Consider the following 19,683-nt stretch of genomic DNA (forward strand, 5'->3'; position numbering starts at 1 on the left):
GGAGTGATTATTTACAAAATTAAATAATTACTGAAAATAATTAAACAAAGATACCCATGATTCTTCAATGAAGGACTGTCAGCACCTTTACTATGCTAATGTAAGTTCTGACTTCCCAAGAAATGGAATATAGATTGAACATTTCCTAGATTTATTTGAAAATGTAACATTTTATGTTTGTTAGCTTTTTAATGTGTATCCAGGGGAATTTTTTTTCTAGGACATAATGATCCATGGATAAAAGAGAAAACAACAAAAAAACCAGCAATGCAATTTTCATGTTATCAGTAAAGTAGTATACCTGAATGCCTACTATGTGCAGATTACTGTCTGACTTATTTTCTGTACAATTTAAAGTTTAACTACAATAAGGTTACTGACCTGCACTATCCCATGTTATGATTAAAAATTAACTACCATATTCAAAAATTTATTATTTCAAAGAAGTTGGACGACCAGCTAAGCATTTGAAGTTAAATTCCCAGTTCTGATTCTTTTATTCCTACATTTGGATGGGGAAGAAAAGGAGACAGGGTAGGGAAGCTCTGGAATAACGGATTCTGGTCCCAGTTCAGCTTATGTGATCCTGAGCAAGGCACTTAATTTTTCAGTTTTACTTGGCCCACTCATCTATAAAGTTAGGAGCTCAGTAAAAGAATGTCCAAGGCTCTTTACTTCTAAGTGTTCTTGACAGTAAAGGTGAGAAAATCAGAGAAAGAAGATAAGGATTTATGAGAGGCCCTCAAGCTCTGTGAGGATAATATTCATTCTCAGGGGCAGCAGAGGGAGTCCTCAAGTGCCCTACCATTGAAGGATTTTGCTCATGAAACTGTCTGAACATAGTATGGCTGCATGGAAGAGTCTACTTCCATCTAGACAAGAAAATTTTAGCCTATTTGGGGTTGGCCAGGGACAAAATTAAAGGTGCATGAAGTTTATCTTCCAATGAGTCCTTTGACCCAGGAACTCAATGCTGCTTCCTTACCCTGCTAGAAAAGCTGAGCAATATGAAGAAATTTCAATGATAGCCAATCCAATAATTTGGATTTTATTTTGTTTAACCTAGAAAATAAAAGGCAATGCCTAATAAAGGAAGCAATAACTACTAGTAGAATTCAGCAATGTCAGAGAGATTTTAAGACTAGAGAAGAAGTCCCATTTTCCCCACAAACCACAGCATCACTGCCTTACCTTGATGATGAAGCCAGGTTGCAGAACCCTACTGAAAGAATATGGAGCTTTCTGCAATTTATGACAGAGAACTCCAGGGTCTTTCAGTAGAGTACTGCAGTCCACCAATGATCAAGTATTAATTGGGGACTGGAGGATGGTGATTTTTCTAATTTTATTATTCTTCGGTAATAAATAAATTCCTCATTCATTCTTTCTTGATAAATGCTATGGACTTGTGGGTTTTTGGCTTTTTTTCATCAAATGCGTTATAGTCAATTGCCATCATTATTCCTTTTGATGTCAAATTGTCCCAAATTTGGCCAGCAGGAGAACCTTCATGTATCCTTTTGACACAACCTCACTAGTTTTTGAATGACACTGCTTTCTGGCACAACAACATATTCCATGTTCACTTCTACTTTCCCAGCCCACATCTAGAGTTCCAGTTCCCTTTAATGAAAAAAGTACTTGGAAATTAAGATATAGGTATACCAATATTACTGATTCAAATTTAACATCATAGGAATTTCTTCTTGGATTCTTTTATTTTATATTTGTCCTTTCTCCTACAGTGAAAATCCTATGTCAAACATCTACTTATTTTCTGTATCCTATAGTATAGCAAATGGTCTCAGAATTCCAATACCAATATTACCATCAACAACAAAACCATTAAGTGAAGTTTAAGATTTCTTTGTAGTTCTTTTTGTCCTATATTCCAGCATAGATACATATTCAGAATACTATGTTCAAATTTTACTAAAATAATTATTTTCTCTTGGTAGTTGTGTTATCAATTGTATATTGACTTAACCACAATTGTTTCTGTTTGTTTTCAGGTTGAGACAATTGAACTAATACTATATTTAATCCAACAGAAGCCTGAAAAATAAGGCTTGAAATGAAGTATTCAACCACCAAAATTCCCCCAGCAAATATGAACAACTCAGCAGGAAAAGCCTCGGCAAAATCTTCCAGGTTGAGAAGTAAGGGCTTAAGCATTTCTGATTACTTTACACACTATTTTTATCTGTTATCAAATCTTTATTATCCAATGTTCATACATACTATCATACAAAAGTTACTAAGAATACAAGAGCTGAAATTGAAAGGGATGTCTCATAACTGTGCAGTACAGCAGCATTTGGTTTTAAACAGACTACAGCCAACTTTTACTTATTTGATGCATCACAGGACAAAAAATGGCTCGGATAATTTAAACCTGCTAATAGCGATAAACATATTTATAGGCCTTCATAACAATCCCTGCTTTCCACCCACATCCCCTACCACCAAATCCCAAAAGCTTTTCCCTAATTAATTAACAAAATTTAAACTGATCCACTTCCATTCAACAAACATTTATTAAGACCTTTGGTGTATCAAGCTTGTGGTCTTAACTTGCAATTTTTGATAAAGGAGAGAATACAAGTGAAGATATTTGGATAATCCAGGCCCCAAAGAAAGCAGATTTGACCAAATGATGCTCAAGTCTATCCAGTTACAAACTCAAAGGGTTTGTAATAAATTGAAGGGTAAAAAGAATCAAGTAGAAGCCATAGCTTTAGAATAAAAGGGCTATATACTTCTTTGATCCTTATGTTACCTATCCTAGGCAATAATTATACAAATTTATACTTATGTTCTTCATAAGGATCGGTTATACAAAGGAGTTAAGAGAGCCCTGGTGTGCTAGAGCAAAAACAGAGGATAGGGAATGATGATGGAGACTGCATATCCTTGTTCTTTGGGCTCCTTTCCATTTCCCTGAACATCTTTAAGGCTAGAAGAGAAAGCAGTGTTAAAGTACATTATTTCTGTCCTCCCTAAGGCTCTGGCTCACCCACAGTGTTCTTTGGTAACCAGGGAAAACACTAATTTGACTGTGATTTCTAAATGCCCAGGAAATCATAGTTGTTAGTTTTTTTTATCTGAGTCTGAGTCAAACTGCTCTATGTAGAAACAGTGACTCAGTGGAAGTGACTCTGCATCCCAAATTCCCTCTTAATAAAAAATGTATTGTCTTTATACCTCAGGAGATTTGGACTCTTTAAGATACTGGAATAAGGGAGCAGGCTGGAGTTTACAGCAGAGTTAATGGCATTAATGCAAAAATTAAAATGTAACTTCCCCTTTAAGGTTGCAGTGGCTTATTTACACCATTTAAAAAAACAGTAATAAAGATATCCCCCAAATCACTTATATTAATATTACACTATTTTAATTTTCCCTTAGCAGATCTTCCTTCCCAATAATATTGGCTCAGTTTAACACTAAAATTGTCATTATTTACTAATAAACACTCCTGGCCCCAAACCTGACAGCTGTGAGGTGTGTGAAAGGTATGAACCACTTCTCAAAACCCAGGGTGAAAATATGTCACATTTTTCCAAAGAAAATGCTCTGAGCCCTCAAGCAAAAAAAGCAAAAACAAAAAAGTTCATTTTAATTACTTTTCCTCCCTTGGGCTAACATTATCTGACACAATCCACAGGTCACAACACCACAAAACTCATCATCCAACCACTACAGGTATCCACACAGTCAGGTCCCTTATGAGTTCTGGTCACCACCACGCCTTTTCATTTTAGTGCCAAGGAGGTACAGGAGCACTTCATGAGCTGGAGGGTAGCCCCTCCTAAAAATCATCCCATTCCAAGTTTCCAGGAGGCTACTCCCCAGGGTTAGTCCATTCGCCTCTGCTACTTCCTCTTCTCCATCAATTCTTTCCCTTCCCTGACAATCCAGCTTTTGTATGCATACAGCCAGAGGTCACAATATAGGGAGCCTTGAGAGATTCATCCAGCAGAAGTATTTTATTTGGCCTGAACACTATTATTGAAGTATTTTATTTGGCCTGAAGACTATTATTGATGTTGTTTCTCAATTGAGGCAACAATTAAAGATTAGGAGATTTTGCATAAAAATCTGAATGTGTGGTTTTGTCAAAAAATCTGAAGATCTAGTAACACTGGCTCATATTCCTACATGATAGAGCTGGGTAGAGATCATACACTTTAGTTTGTGTCTGTCCATGGAAAATCTTCTGTTACAGTGAAGGAGTTTGTGGACAGTAGAGAATCATTGGAAATGTTTAATTGGTGGGAATTACAACATATTTTTATTTTACAAAACTCACACTGGTGGTGGTGTGAAGAGAGATTGAGGGGACAAGCGTAGAAACTAAGACTTGTCAGAAATCTACTACATTCACCTAGGGCCGTGGTCATCAAACTGTGGCTCGCGAGCCACATACGGATCTTTGGCCCCTTGAGTGTGGCTCTTCCTAAGCCTTAGGAGTACCCTAATTAAGTTAATAACAATGTACCTACCTATATAGTTTAAGTTTAAAAAATTTGGCTCTCAAAAGAAATTTCAATCGTTGTACTGTTGATATTTGGCTCTGTTGACTAATGAGTTTGCCGACCACTGATCTAGGGGACTAATAATGAGGGCCTGACCTAAGACAGCAGAAAGGAAAGGAAAGATCAAATTTCACACACTGTCAGAAGGTGAAATCATGAAGATTTAGTGACATATAAAATAAATTGAAAGATAAAGAAGGAAAAATGGATGTTTCTCAACTTTCTGATTTAAGAATTGGGCAGACAATGGTATAATAGTGGTACTGTTTTTCAAGATAGAGAATTCAGGAAGAATATATTGGGGGTAGGAAAGGGTAAACAAAATTATTATTGTGAGTATAATTTGAATTTGAAGGAGGTAGAGGTGTCCAGAGTTAATGAGGCTTTACATAGATAGAGATAGAGATGCTTTATGGTAGCTGAAGTCAAAATGCCCTGTGGAGAAAGAGCAACAGATATAAAACTCAGGAGAGAGAATAAAGATAGAGTTACAGTTTAAGGAGTCATCTTACCTAATAATAGACAAACATGTAAATTAACCATCCCTCTGCTACACTCACCAGCCAATCAGGGGAGTATGCAAACTAACCCAACAAAGATGGCGGTTAATTTGCATACGTAGGGGCGAAGCAGCGGAATAAAGACTAAAGGATCCATCCAGAGCCGCAAAGACTTAAGGCTCCGTCTGGAGCAAAGGCCTGGGTCCCGGGTGCCGGAGGAAAACCAGTGCCGGCAGCCAGGGGAAGGGAAGGCCTATTGCACGAATCTCTTCGTGCAACGGGCCTCTAGTCAGTATATAAAAAGATGATTGAAGTCATTGGAGTAAGCAATATTGCTCAGAAATAAAGTCTAGAATAAGAGCAAAAGGCAAAGGGCAAAATCCTGAGGAACACCAACATTTAGGAGCAGGTAACGAAGAAAGAACTAACAGAGAGACCAAGACGGACTGATCAGAGAGAAACAAGAAGAATCTAAGGAAACTGGTGACCTGACAATAAGGGAAGAAGGGATCAAAGAAGGATGTGGTCCCTAAAGTCAAATGCCACAGACAGGTAAAAGGTAGTAAGCAGTGAGAAAACACCATGGTGAAAAAGTGTTTGGGGAAGAAATGAAAGATGAAGTGATTTGCTTCTGTAGTTCCTGTCAGTCATAGTCTGGGTCTCCAAGTGGCAAAATTACAGGCAGATTTTCAGGCCCCTCCCCATTTACTCACCAGAAATGCCTGAGAATTTCAACATGCTGATGCTATGGTGAAATTAGTTATTTTCTTAAAAGCTATAGTAAGACACTGCCCTCAGACAGCAAATATGATGGAGATTGAGAAAGTGGCAACAGCCCTTACATAAGCTTGACCTGGGCCTCTGACCCCAATGGAGCACTTCTCCTACACTGCTCCCATGGCCATGTCAGCTTTGTGTTTCCTCCTGAGAACACAACCCTCACACCACATTTTTAGCTGCCTTGAACACCAAAGTATACCTTCTTTCAAATACTCCCCATGTAAAGCATCTTTAATATTTCAACTATAATCACCCCCAATGAATTACAGCCAGTGTTTGTCCCACTAGATCAGTAGTTTTCAACCTTCCTAATGCCACGACCCTTTAATACAGTTCCTCATGTTGTGGTGACCACCAACCATAAAATTATTTTCGTTGCTACTTCGTAATGTAAATATGACATAAAAGTAATTTTGCTACTGTTATGAATCATAATGTAAATATCTGATATGCAGGATGTATTTTCATTGTTACAAATTGAACATAATTAAAGCATAGTGACTAATCACAAAAACAATATGTAATTATATATTCAATATGTGTTTTCTGATGGTCTTAGGCAACCCCTGTGAAAGGGTCGTTCGATCCCCAAAGGGGTCACAACCCACAGGTTGAGAACCGCTGCACTAGATGCTAGCCTGTACATCCATATCTTTAGTCTGTCTCTTCTTGAACATCCGCAATACTTTAATATCTTGACCCTCACTTCAAACTACCCAAGACCCATATCCCATTCCCCACAGAGTCCACTCTGAATATAAGGCATGCCTGTCATGTCACTATGGGATACTGATAAGCATATAAGGAATGAGAATGCTTACAGTATCATCTTATACCTTTTAGCTCTGAAGAGAAAATTGATACAGTAAATAAAATATTGTATTAAATTAGTTATCAAGAGACCAAGTTCAGTGCTGGCTCTGGCACAGCTTTGTAAATTATCTTTGTAACTCTAAAAATATTATATTAATGTGCAATACCATAGTTGATATTTCTGAATTTGAAGCAATGTTAAGGAATTCCAGGGTGGGTGTGAGTATAATTAAGTAATCTTGCCCTGTTCAGACAGTTGAAGATTCTTAAAGGTAGATGCCCATCTAAACTGGAGACAAAATATAGATAATTCAAAATGGTAGCTAACAAATGTTTATTTTACTTGACTTTTAAAAGCATACTAGTAAGGCAAATCTTAAAGAATAAAAAAAAAGATCATAGTATGAATCCTAAAGTCACAAGTAATTATTTTCATTTTCTGAAATTGCTTGATAACTCATTTACTTACTATAATGTTGAAAGTTGAGTTCCTTTGACTCAGGTGTTACAACTTTCTTTTCTACTTAACTCTGAAAGTCTTTTTATGATTTCCAAGTAGCAAATTATTTTTACTTTAGACTTTAATTTTTCTTTGGCTAATTAAATTAAATTCTAATAAAATTAGAATTACTGGATAATTAATATTTTTTAATTCAAATGATTTAAGTTTATATTTTGTTAGTCCCTAAAATTGCACTGTAATATTTTCTTAGAGGTAGATGAAAAAATTACCTTTTAAAAAAAGATATATATTTTATTGATTTCAGGGAGGAAAGGAGAGAGAGAAAGAGATAAAAAACATCAGAGATGAGAATCATTGATCGGCTGCCTCCTATACGCCTCCTACTGGGGATCAAGCCTGCAACCTGGGCATATGCCCTGACCAGGAATTGAACCGTGACCTCTTGATTCATAGGTCGATGCTCAACCACTGAGCTACCAGCTGGGCGTAAAGAGTATCTTTAGTATTAGATACACTTGAGTCACAACTTCTCACCAGACCTGTAACTTTGGGTGTCATGACTTCTAGATCATCATCTGTAGAATGAGGAGAATAATACCTGCCTTGCTTGCTATATTATTATGAAGGATTAAATGACATAGTATGTAAAATTATTAGCACAGTGGTTGGTTCACTGCAGACACTTAGTAAATGACAGCTATTTTTAAAATCAATAACCTTTACAGACTACAGCCATGCCTCCAAAATTATTAAAAGTATATTCTTGATAAGTAGAAAAGATTACAGACTTCATATGACCATAGAGTCTCTCCTCAGTGAGGCAAAGATTGATATATGTTGGATGTAGGTCCACATTCCCTTATATGGAATTCTGAAAAAGAAAATTTTTTCTAAAGACCTAAAGTTTTTTATAACTCATTTGACAGCAAAATATGACCTAAATTCACTTAACAGTTAAAGCCTGAGCTGAATCACTATGAGGTCTTTATTCCACCTTATATACAATTTTCTATATTTCACTACAATATTATTACTTTTTGAATTTGGGTTACTGCCCTAGTCCCTGCTGGGAGTGCTAAATATACACCATATATGTTCTACATGACAATTCTAAAATCTAAAAAACTTTGAATCTTGAAACAGAACTGGCCCAAAAGTTTCTGACAAAATACCATGGATCTGCAGTTTCTTTCTTGGTCTGCTACACTCAGCATTTGTAAAAGGATGAAAATGGATGAATGCCCAGCCGATGTAGCACAGTGGTTGAGTGTCGACCAATGAACCAGGAGGTCACGCTTCGATTTCTAGTCAGGGCACATGCCCGGATTGTGGGCTCGATCCCCATCGTGGGACGTGTAGAAGGCATTTAATCAATGATTTTCTCTCATCATTGATGTTTCTCTCTCTCTCCCTCTCCCTTCCTCTCTAAAATCAATAAAAATATATTTTAGAAAAAAAAAGAAAATGGATGGAATGAAACAATATCACATTTTTTTCATTTGTTTAGAATCCCAACAGAAGGGCAAAGAAATTTGCCAGGTGTACTTTATGCAGCTACGCTCTGGCCTTATCATAGAAAAAAAGGCCTGTTACTTTAGGAAAGAAACCACCGAAAGGCATTCACCAAACTCAGGTAAGGGAAAACTACAATTACTGGTAATTCTTTAATATAGTGATGAGCATCTATTTGCCTTCAATTTCTACATCTAGGTATATAATTTTTATCCCTCACACAAATTTTCCTTCTGGGAAAGAGTAAAGATAATAACTCTTTTTAAGCCATTTTTAAAAAGGTTTATACAGAGTTTTTAATGTAATGGGAGAAATGGTTATGTTATAATGTTAAGTGAAAATAGAGGATATAAAATTATATATACAGGTATACCTTGAGAATATGCGAATTTAGTTCCAGACCACCACAATCAAGTGAGTTGTAATCTTTCACTGGTAGAGGGCCTTCCCTTCAATTTGTAAGAAATGCAACATCTGTAAAACACAATAAAGAAAAGTACAATAAAGTGGGGTATGCCTATATATTAACAATATCTCTTAGGTGATTTTTTTTTACTTAAAGGAAGTACTACTATAAACTAAAATGTTCATAGTGGTTGCCTTTTGAGACATGGGTAACTAGGTTTTTTTCCACCTGGACTCCAATGGGTGTGCCCTTTTGGAGTGTAAGTGTGCCAGGAGGTATTGAGCCCTTCCAACTATGGGGTGGCCAAAGTCCTGGGGTCAGTTACCACTGTCAGCAAGCAGCCTTGACTATGACTCTTCAAGTGGGGGTAGAGGGAGTGGGGAGGGGATCTGGGCAGAGTGAGCACTGATAGTCCACTCCTAACCCCACCTGTCTTGCAGCTGAAGATTACAAAGAGCCAAATCTGCTATTTGCTACCTGTCAGAATCACCTGCAACACTTTGAACGATCGGCGGGGGCCTCTGCTTTTAATAAATCTATGGTCCAGGAAAATACTAGAACAATTGATGATTCAAGAATCCTAGGTGTGACTGGTTACAGGGGTGGTGTAGGTAAGAGGAGGGTGGTAAGAAACAGGACGCTGGCAAGTGCTGCTCTAGGAAGCAACCCCAAGTCTATGCCTTCAAGTATATTAGAAACTTTTGTCCATTTTCTGCTGATGTGCCCATTAGGTGGTATCTAAAACAGGTGCAGGAAAACTGCTCTAACAATGCATGCACATTCTATAGTTAGCACTCCAGTGTTATTTTGAAATGTTTGCTATGGATTGGAATCCCATATACATTATTCCTGGGGAAAAATAAATTATCCTTGGTGAGCGGAAAAAAAACCAATACATTATTCCCCCAAATTTCAAAATTTTGTCAATAAAAAAGGAGGGGCTATTAAGTATTTTAAGTATAATTTTGACTAAATATTTTAAATAATTTGTTAAAATTGTTTTAAGTTGCATCACCAACTGAGCCAAATGAAGTCCAAGTTGATGGTGACTATCAAGAAGTGAAGAGATCATTGAGAAACTTGACTGGGAATTGCAGTTGCCAGTTCAAGTATTATTCCTGACATAAATGTCTTAAATTCCCAGAAAAAATACTGAAATTTCTCACTAAATATTTTTAAATCATTTTACTTTAGAAGTTTACATACAAATTCAACATTTAACATACTCATTAATATTTTGTATACTCTCTTAGCATAATTCTATAATGTAAAGAAAATATAATATTTTTTTCTCCAGGGCCCATATAGATAGTTCCTAAATCTACTTCAGTTTACACCATTGAAATATCATTTTCCATGTGTTGGAACATTTTAAAAACTTGGGAATACTGCTCTCAGTGTCTCTGTCATTTAGCCAGAAGTCAGAAGGGGCTCACAACTGTATCCTCCAGGACTATTGGAAGTCTCAGAATAACTCCACACCTTACAGATGGGTATTTATTTATCCATGTCTATTTAAATTCTGTCCCTTCTTGCCTACAATTCCCTAGTCCATGGGGAGCCAGGAAGCAGAGGTTTCCTCAGGCAATGTCTGTCACTTTTCCAGCTTCTTTCTCCCCACCAAAACCTCCCATAAACATACTAGCATGGCCTCCCATGGCCTTCACGCAATAAATTAGCGCCTTTAATCCCATTCAGGTGATAGAGTTCAGCTTTGAGCTATGTTAAACTTGCACCAAAGGTTTTCATCCATCCAACAGCAATGGACAAAGTACAGCTCAAATAATAATAATAATAATAATAAGCCTTTGGGGAGGCATTTTTTAAAAATGCTAAACGATTGTTTACGAGAACAAGTTTTTGCATTCTTAATGACAAGATTTTCTCTTGTTATAGAATATCGTTCTGTTTCCCTGAGCACATACGACAATCAATCCATTACTTTTGCTGTTGGGGATGAAGGTTATTACATCAATGTTGACGATTTGGGGACAGAAGAGAAAGGTAGAATATTTCCTTTTGTCTATAATGATATAATGATTACTAATAAGTAAAAAATAAATTTACCAAACCATTAACAATGGATAAACTCAGATATGACAAATAGATCTTACGTTGTGTGTAAACTGTGATGCGTTGGCAATAGATGCTTGAATATCACTGTGTTGAGGAGGATTAAAAAGCTTAGTAAGCATTCATCAGGAGGAAAGAACGCTGATATTGAGAAGTGGTATATGTTGTGAAAGATGGAAGGAAGACCATATATATTTGATATTGCTAAATTACTTACTAGATATTTCTAATCTTATCAATGTCACCAAAGTAAATCCTCAAATAAGAGTATACCTGCCTTAGCTGGGTGACTCAGCTGTTTAGAGCATCGTTCTGTACACCAAAAGGTTGTGGGACGTGGGAGAAGGGGGAAAGAAGGGTGGAGGGGGAGGGTTTCCTGATTAGGACACATACCTAGGTTGCAGATTCTATCTCAGTTGGGGTGAGTGTGGAAGGAACTGATTGATGGTTCTCTCTCACATCAATGTTTCTCCTCTCTCTCTCTCTCTCTCTCTTTCTCTCATCAATAAACATATCCTTGGGTGAGGATTTAAAAAAAAAGAATATACAAATGCTATGAAAAATATTTTAAGTATTTTATGGGGAATTCATCAGAGTATACCATCATTTTGAGACTTTTCTCAAAACCACAAAAGTTTTGCTTTTGTAGATATACAATAAAAAAGGAGGATATTTTCTGATATTATGTATATTTTGGAACTGAACCTATTGCTAAATCACCAAAAGAGTTTTATGCATTCTTTTTCAGACAAAGTGTTATTCCATTTCTATGACTCACAGCTAGCTGCAAGAGAAACAGGTAATTTGGATAGCTGTAATGTTTGAATTCTTAAATTTGACTAAAAATAAATCCAAACATGCTCCATGTGGAAAGGCAGGCTGTCTCTGAAGGTTCTCTCCAGCCCAAGCTCATAGTGAAATCTTAGATTCTTAGAGGATTTACTCCATTCCAACCATTTTGCAGTTTAATAGGATAAATGTTTGGCTACATTTAACGGAGACCCAGAATAATGGGTGCTAAGCTACACAAAACTTTATTTCTGTCTTAGCCAGGGCTGCAATGGGAACTCTATTGAATAGGTTGTCCAGGAACCTAGCTCCTTCTCTCTTTGTGGCTCTGCTAACACCTACATCAGGGTGGGGAACTTTTTTCTGCCAAGGGCCATTTGGGTATTTAAAACATCATTAGAGGGCCATACAAAATTATCAACCTAAATATTACTCTGCTATGTTTGGTCAAACATTTAATTAACTCACCCCTAATGCCTTGGTAGGGCCAGACCAAATGATTTCTCTGGCCTTATAGTGCCTGTGGACTGGACGTTCCCCAACCCTGATCTACATGTTTTAAGATTACTTTAGCCCTGGCCAGTTTTGCTTAGCAGTTACAATGTCAGCCTGCAGACTAAAGGGTTTGGGTTCAATTCATGTCAAGGGCACATACCTTGATTGCAGGCTCAATCCCCGCCCTAGTCAGGGAGTGTGCAGGAGACAACCAATCGATGTGTCTCTCTCACATCATTGTTTCTGTCTCCTTGTCTCTCCCCCTCCCTTCTACTCTTTCTAAAAATCAATGGAAAAAATATTCTCAAGTAAGGATTAACAACAACAAAAAATTATTTGCCACCATGACAATATCCAATTAGCTGGACAGAGAAAGATGGGTATGTGAATTCTCTTTCCCTTAAAGGACATAACCTGGAAGTTGCACCTGACATTCCACTCAACTCACATTGGTCAGAACTTAGTCACATTGCTACACTTAGCTACAAAAATATGTTCTATTATAACATAAGAAGAGGAGTTGAATGTTGGGGGACAACTATCTATGGCTTTACATGCAGACAGATAAACACTCGGAAAAATACTCATTAGAGTTCCAATTCTACAATTAGAAAGCATGTAAGAAAACTAACCTCTCTTCTTCAAGGGGCTTGGAATTATCCCCTACTTATACAATGACTCCTTAGTTTCATCTAGGTACAAATGTCTAAGAGACATGTTGCCGAATGAAGCAGTTATTTTACATGACATTATAAACTTGTTTCCTGGGTGTTAAATTTGTTTAAATTAAAATGAGTTACAATCTTTAACTTTATAATTTACATTTTTTAATTGCAAGGTGATGCTGTTGATGGTCCCAAAGTAATGATAAGGATGAGTCCTGCAAATAACAAAGACTTTTTGCTGCATGCCGAGGAGCACTCTGTGAAGGTAACAGAAATATGCATTTAACTGTCATGATTAATATCACTAGTTTGTATGGATTTGAATGTTTGGATATTTTGAAGAAGGGTTTTTGTTTGTGCTATTGTACATAAAACACAATGAGTTACCACCAATATCTTGCTCTTGGAGCTACTTAAAGTCTAGTCTCTGCCAGCAGTACAGCATCACCTGGGAGCATGTTAGAAATGTGAAATTTCATTGTCAAGGAGAAAGACAGAGGCTGTAGGAAAACATCACTTTCATACTCGAAACAGAAATACTTTGCATGCCACATATGGTCGACTGCCGTTTAGCATCCATGTTTGACACCTCCTAGAGTCTATAGGATCTGGAAAAGGAACACTATATTTCTCAGATGCTCTTATAGGTAGGATTTTTGTTGTATATAAAGAACTGGCATATGTATGCATTCACAGAGATGTAAAATGTGACAATAAAACAAGTTTTTTTTGCAAAAAAAAGAAATGTGGAATTTCAGGCTCCCTCACAACTGAATCAGAATCAGCATTTTAACAAATCTCCAGGAGATTCATATGCACATTAAAGTTGGAGAAGCAATACTATATAGAATGATCTCAAATCCTTCCTATTTGGCTTTAAGAAGTATTGTGTTCTTCTAGGAAGTGTTTCTTTGTAAAATATAATTTTCTTAGGCAAATGTATAAATAACTTTATACTCTAAGCCTGCTAAAGGGAAGGTCATAAACATTTTCATATGCCAAGATTTATAGATAGCATAACAATCTACATTCTATTCATAGGATTCACTGCATAGTCTTCTTCAGTTAGTAAACGGCAGTATTATATTGGTCATGATGAAGAATTATAAACAGCCCAGCCGGCATGGCTCAGTGGTTGAGCATCGACCTATGAACCAGGAAGTCACAGTTCGATTCCTGGTCAGGGCACATACCCGGGTTGTGGGCTCAATCCCCAGTGGGGGGGAGAGAGGCATGCAAGAGGCAGCCGATCAATGATTTTCTCTCATCATTGATGTTTCTTTTTTTCTTTTTCTTTTTAAAATACATTTTATTGATTTTTTACAGAGAGGAAGGGAGAGGGATAGAGAGTTAGAAACATCGATCAGCTGCCTCCTGCACACCCCCCACCGGGGATGTGCCCGCAACCAAGGTACATGCCCTTGACCGGAATCGAACCTGGGACGCGTGAGTCCGCAGGCCGACGCTCTATCCACTGAGCCAAACCGGCCAGGGCAATGTTTCTATCTCTCTCTCTCTCTCCCTTCCTCTCAGAAATCAATGAAAATATATATATTTTTTAAAGAATTATAAACATACTAGAGACCTGATGGACAAAATTCATGCAAGAGTAGGCCTTCCTTCCCCTGGCTGCCAGCACCGGCTTCCCTCTGGCATCTGGGACTCGGGCTTCCCTCACAGCCCCAGCTTTGTCTGGAAGGTCGTCCGGTCTAATTACCATATTATGCTTTTATTATTGTAGATTAAGTAACCAAGAAGCCAAAGGTGGAGACAAGTAAGAAAACATGAAAGTCTAATATAGAAGATAAATTACATAAATACACAAAATTATAAAGCTAACTCATACAGCCATGTAAAGTATTAACATAAACACTGATGGTAACTAACATCTCCCTTAACAAAAACATTCTTAAGTATATATAACAGTGTTTGGCATATATAAGTACTCAGTAATAAGAGCTGATCCATACTGAGCTCTATTATATACCAAGTACTATGCTAAATGTTATATAAGTACTATCTCATTTAATTCACACAGTAACTCTATAATAGTAGAGTTATTGTATTGGTCAGGTATTGCTGTGTAAAAAACCGTCCTCAACACTTAGTGGCTTAAGATAATAATCATTTTTATCACTCACATGTTTGTGGGTAAATTAGGGGTCGACTGATCTAGAAAACTGGTTATATAAAAAAAAATTTTAAAAAATTGAGGCCTGAGAAGTAAAGCAATGTGCCAGGTCTCAGAGATAATACATGGCAAATCAGGGATACAAATCCAGAACTGTTGCGTCTAGATCTAGTCATTCTAAGCCAGATGTCTCTCAAAGTATACTATTAGTGAATCAAATCAAATCCTCCCACTTTGACCCTCTACTTCCACCCCTTCCATCCCCTATTCATTAAGCAGCTTTGCTAAAAATACCAAGTTATAAGTAATTATTTTCCTTTTAGTTTCTAATACAAGGGTGTGGAGTTGACTCTGGACTTCCTACTCACATATTGGTTGCTTTCTCTCTTGTTTCCTCAGGTACAAAAATATGAAAATTCGTTGCCAGACCAGACCTTATTTCTTCTTCATAAAGAGCTCGGGCCCTCAAAATGCGTTTCCTTTGAATGTAACAGCAAACCTGGAGTGTATCTAGGAGTAGAGGGTAACCATCTTGCTCTAATTGAACCAAATGACCAAACTGCACATTTAATAAGAAAGAATATCATATTTAAGCTCTCTGAAATGTAAGATGTTGGAAAGTTGTGAATCCTGGGTTGAGTAGCCCAAAGAGCTACCATTGAAGAGATTGTCAAAAAAAAAAGAGAGAGACAGATAACATTTAAGGGAAATGGAGAGTACTTAACATGCTGTGGAATATTTTACGCATTATGTTAAAATTATATATATTTTTTGTAATCCTCAGTTTTGTTTTTTATTTCCCTCTGTATCACTGCATATTCAATACAAGTATTGGTATATTAAATAGGTTATTGGTAAAGCAGCCCGCCAATATTCTAAAGACATACAGACCTTTACTTTTTCTACTTTCAGTCCAGAGAGAACTTTACATTTAGAGCTGAGATCTCTGATGAGAAACAAGCCTTAGCCCAAGTCTCATTTTAGACTGAGATCCATTTTAAAGAGCTACATACTTTCCCCTGGTTCCAAACAATGGGCTCAAACACAAGAGCTGCTAGTAAAAACCAGATGCTGCATAGAGTGACTATTTCACAAATACCAAGTTAGTAGATGCCCAAAACTTCAGGTGCCTACATGGCTAGGCAGGTTATATATATATAAAAGGTAAAGATAATTTCAAAATTAAGAAAAATAAATCCAGTACAGATTTGTGAAGTGAGTGATTTCACCTCTAATTTTTCATTTTAAAAATTCTGATTTTTATAGACCGAGTTAACTATAAATAAAGCAACACATTCTTGCATTAGGAAGTGAAATAAATTTTAGTTCAGACATAGAATTAGAATGTTAGGAATAAACTAAAACATTTTTTTTAAAAAAGCACTAAGCCACAACGTAGGTTAGGGCATCCGAGTACCATGGTGGGGCCAGAAGTCCAAGATGGAACACAAAATTAATATTACAATTTCAATAACTGGCCAGCCCTCATGTTGGTGGCATACGATGTCCCTCTGACCCAAACCTCCAGAAGTCAATGACTTTTAATATACTTGTCACCTTGGATAAAATTTCTTCTAACCCTTTGTTGTCCAACTTACCAATGACCCTACTTACAATGAATTATGTATTTGATTTCTATTTTACTTTCATTTCTTTTGACCAACTGTATTCTTGATATACCTTTGGCATCCCAAGCTTCATTTCCAAATTACCTGACATATGAATGCCAGAACCTTTATTCTGCTTTGTCTACCTGATATAAAACTTTACATAAACTTATTGATGGCAATATTTTTATTAAACATCTTCGTGTTTTACTGTTACTAAGGTAGTAAAATAATTTATATTCAACCATAATAACATTTCAACTACTAATGGAATAGTTTCTGCTTATATTAAGGCCTTAACAATTTCTGCTACAATTTTTCATAGGCTTAACACTGATAATAAATGATAAACATAATAATGGAATACACATGAAATATGACTTTTTCTTAAACTGTAGGCACTTTGATTTCTAATTTGTTGAAACCTACTGGATATAATTGCTGGTGGAACATAAGATAAAAATGGTTGAGAATTGTAATATAGGGGCAAACAAGTGTAGAACAATATAACTTTGTTACATTACTTTGCCAATAATTTTACTACTATAGAGACAAAAAAAAAGCAAAATCTATTTCATCTCCTCTGAAAAACACTAAATATTGACTATGTGCATTTTGTATAACATACTTAAAATAATTATATTATTAAGTAACCAAATATATCCATTACATCATTTATATTCTTAAATAAACTATATTTTTCAAAAGTATGTAAAGCTATAGTGATTTTTTTCATAAAACAGTTCAATATTCTAAAATTCTTATGTGAACATAAGCATATCACAATACACCTATATTGGTATCTGGAGTAGGTCATTTGTCCAATACTTTTGGTGATTCAAAACTAAGTAAGATTTTCCAGAGTAGGAATTGTATCTTTCTTTACCTTTGTACTCCAAGTGCCCATCATGGTGATCAACACATGGCAGGTATTCAGTGACTTTAACCCAAGATCAATTAGCCAACATGTACCTGCATTAGAACTTTAACCTGAGACTTCTGACTCCTTATTTAGATACCTTTCAACCTGGCTATCTTTTATAAAAATATTTTCCATCACCACTTTAGTCAGTGTTTTTGATTAAAATATTCAAATGTGTAGTGGCCTTTTGTCACTCACTTGAATGTGTTTTGATGGTCCACAACACATATTACTGAAAGTAGCCTGTCCATTTTATTATATCAGAAATGACAATTATGTCATATTATGCTTTTACTATATTTATTCTATATAGTAAAATAAATTAGTTTATTCCTAACATTCTAAATTTTCCCTTATTTTATGTATATCCTTTGGATTTTTTTTATGTATTTATTGAATACCTTGAAATACTGTCAAGAAAGTTTTATTTGAATGAGTAAAGTTACTTGAAAATGGAAAAGAAAACAGAGTTGAAATTTGGGGGAATTGGATAGAAAATTGATAATGTAATTAGATGCAGCAGCTTAAAGTCTTAAAGGATTGATTCATAACTTCTACCTCTGTAGCACAAAACAAGCCAAAAATAATAATAATTTCAACTTGTACAATATATAGTAAAACTCTAATTCTGCAGTACACAGTTGCACAAAGGTGAAAGAGATCAGTGTGGGATTCTCCTTAGGGAAAGAAATCAGACTGAATTCTCTATCCCCATACCCTAGTGCCTATCCCTGTTCTATTCATATATGTATTCTCAAGGTCATGTTAAACAGGTTCCTTCTTCAGGGCTCAGGCAGAAGGGAGTAAATTCAGTTGTTCCAAATCTTAATAGCCAGTGTTGGGGCTAGGGGGCTAAGAAATGCGAGAAATGAATGAATGCAAGAGATAGAAGTGAAAGCCAATTGGTAGAGATAGAATCTATGAGCTATTTCCTGTTGAGGTGCCAAGATGATGAAACACTTGTCTGAGTCCAGCTCAGAAGACACTCCCATAAAAAGAATGCATGAATCACTAACTAGCATATTAAGAACATAGGCTTGGTTTACTACTTAATAGTCTGTACAACTTCAGCAAATTATGTAAGCTCTCTCCATCTCTGTTTATCCTCTGTAAAATGAGGAGGTACCAAATGTTGTAGTAGCTTATCTAATATCCATTATCACCAATCCTACTTCCTTACCAACAGAACCTCATTTTGTACTGGGAAGCAATATGGCCAACTAAAAACACACTCCTTCCCAGACTCCCATGCAGTTGATGTGGTAACCATTTGACATTGTTCTGGACAATAAAATATAGATAAGATAATGGTTTAAGAAAAACTTTTTTAAAGAAGACATATTCAACTGGAATGTCCTTTTTCACCCTTGGCACCATCAGCAGGTGGGAGCGGAGGCTGCCGGCCCCAATCACCCCTCAGGGCTTCTCCACCTACCCCTAATCCTGAGGGGAGACTGGGCCATCGGCAGCCGCCTCTCACACCCGCTGCCAACGATGGCCCCACTCGCACCTGCTGCTGGTGCTAGAACCACTGCTCACACCCACTGCCAGCGTCAGCTCCGCTTGCACCCACAGCTGGAGCCGAAGCCGCTGCTCGCACCCACTGCTGGTGCCAGGTGTGGGTCCCGGTCACTTGGCGCCATCAGAGGGTGCAAGCGGCGGCTGCTGGCCCGATCACCCCTAATGGCTTCTCCACCTCCCCCTGCTCCTGAGGGGCGATCAGGGCAGCAACTGCCACTTGTACCCGCTAACGGTGCCAGTCCTGCTCACACCTGCTGCTGGTGCCGGCCCCAATCACTCTGTGCCATCAGCAGGTGCGAGCGGGGCCAGCGCTGTCAGTGTGTGGGGGCGGCAGTGGCAGGAGCAGGGCTGCCGGCAGACAGGGGACTGGGAGCCGTGGCAGGAGGGACTGGGTGGGGGTGCAGAAGATGGGCTAAGACCCACCCTTGTGCCTTCCGCAGCCTCGCTGCCCACAGTTCCTTTCAAGGT

The 19,683-nt window shown here is 37.2% G+C and overlaps 1 protein-coding gene across 5 annotated transcripts in view; it reads left to right on the forward strand.

Moving 5' to 3' along the window:
* The window catches only part of IL33 (interleukin 33), a 41,690-nt gene extending 24,746 nt beyond the window's left edge, over window positions 1-16,944 (forward strand). For 2 of the 5 annotated variants that reach the window (XM_005861334.2, XM_005861335.2), the window contains 7 exons: window positions 2,013-2,159; window positions 8,602-8,727; window positions 9,453-9,623; window positions 10,909-11,016; window positions 11,834-11,884; window positions 13,208-13,299; window positions 15,565-16,944. In XM_005861334.2, the coding sequence (XP_005861396.1) occupies window positions 2,075-2,159; window positions 8,602-8,727; window positions 9,453-9,623; window positions 10,909-11,016; window positions 11,834-11,884; window positions 13,208-13,299; window positions 15,565-15,774 (843 nt within the window). In that variant the 5' untranslated portion in view covers window positions 2,013-2,074 and the 3' untranslated portion in view covers window positions 15,775-16,944. The remainder of the gene's footprint in view (window positions 1-2,012; window positions 2,160-8,601; window positions 8,728-9,452; window positions 9,624-10,908; window positions 11,017-11,833; window positions 11,885-13,207; window positions 13,300-15,564) is intronic. The other 3 variants (XM_005861336.2, XM_005861337.2, XM_005861338.2) reach the window with 2 other exon arrangements.
* Window positions 16,945-19,683: the final 2,739 nt, after the last annotated feature.

Source organism: Myotis brandtii, unplaced genomic scaffold (genome assembly GCF_000412655.1).
Source record: "Myotis brandtii unplaced genomic scaffold, ASM41265v1 scaffold149, whole genome shotgun sequence".
NCBI classification, from domain to species: Eukaryota; Metazoa; Chordata; class Mammalia; order Chiroptera; family Vespertilionidae; genus Myotis; species Myotis brandtii.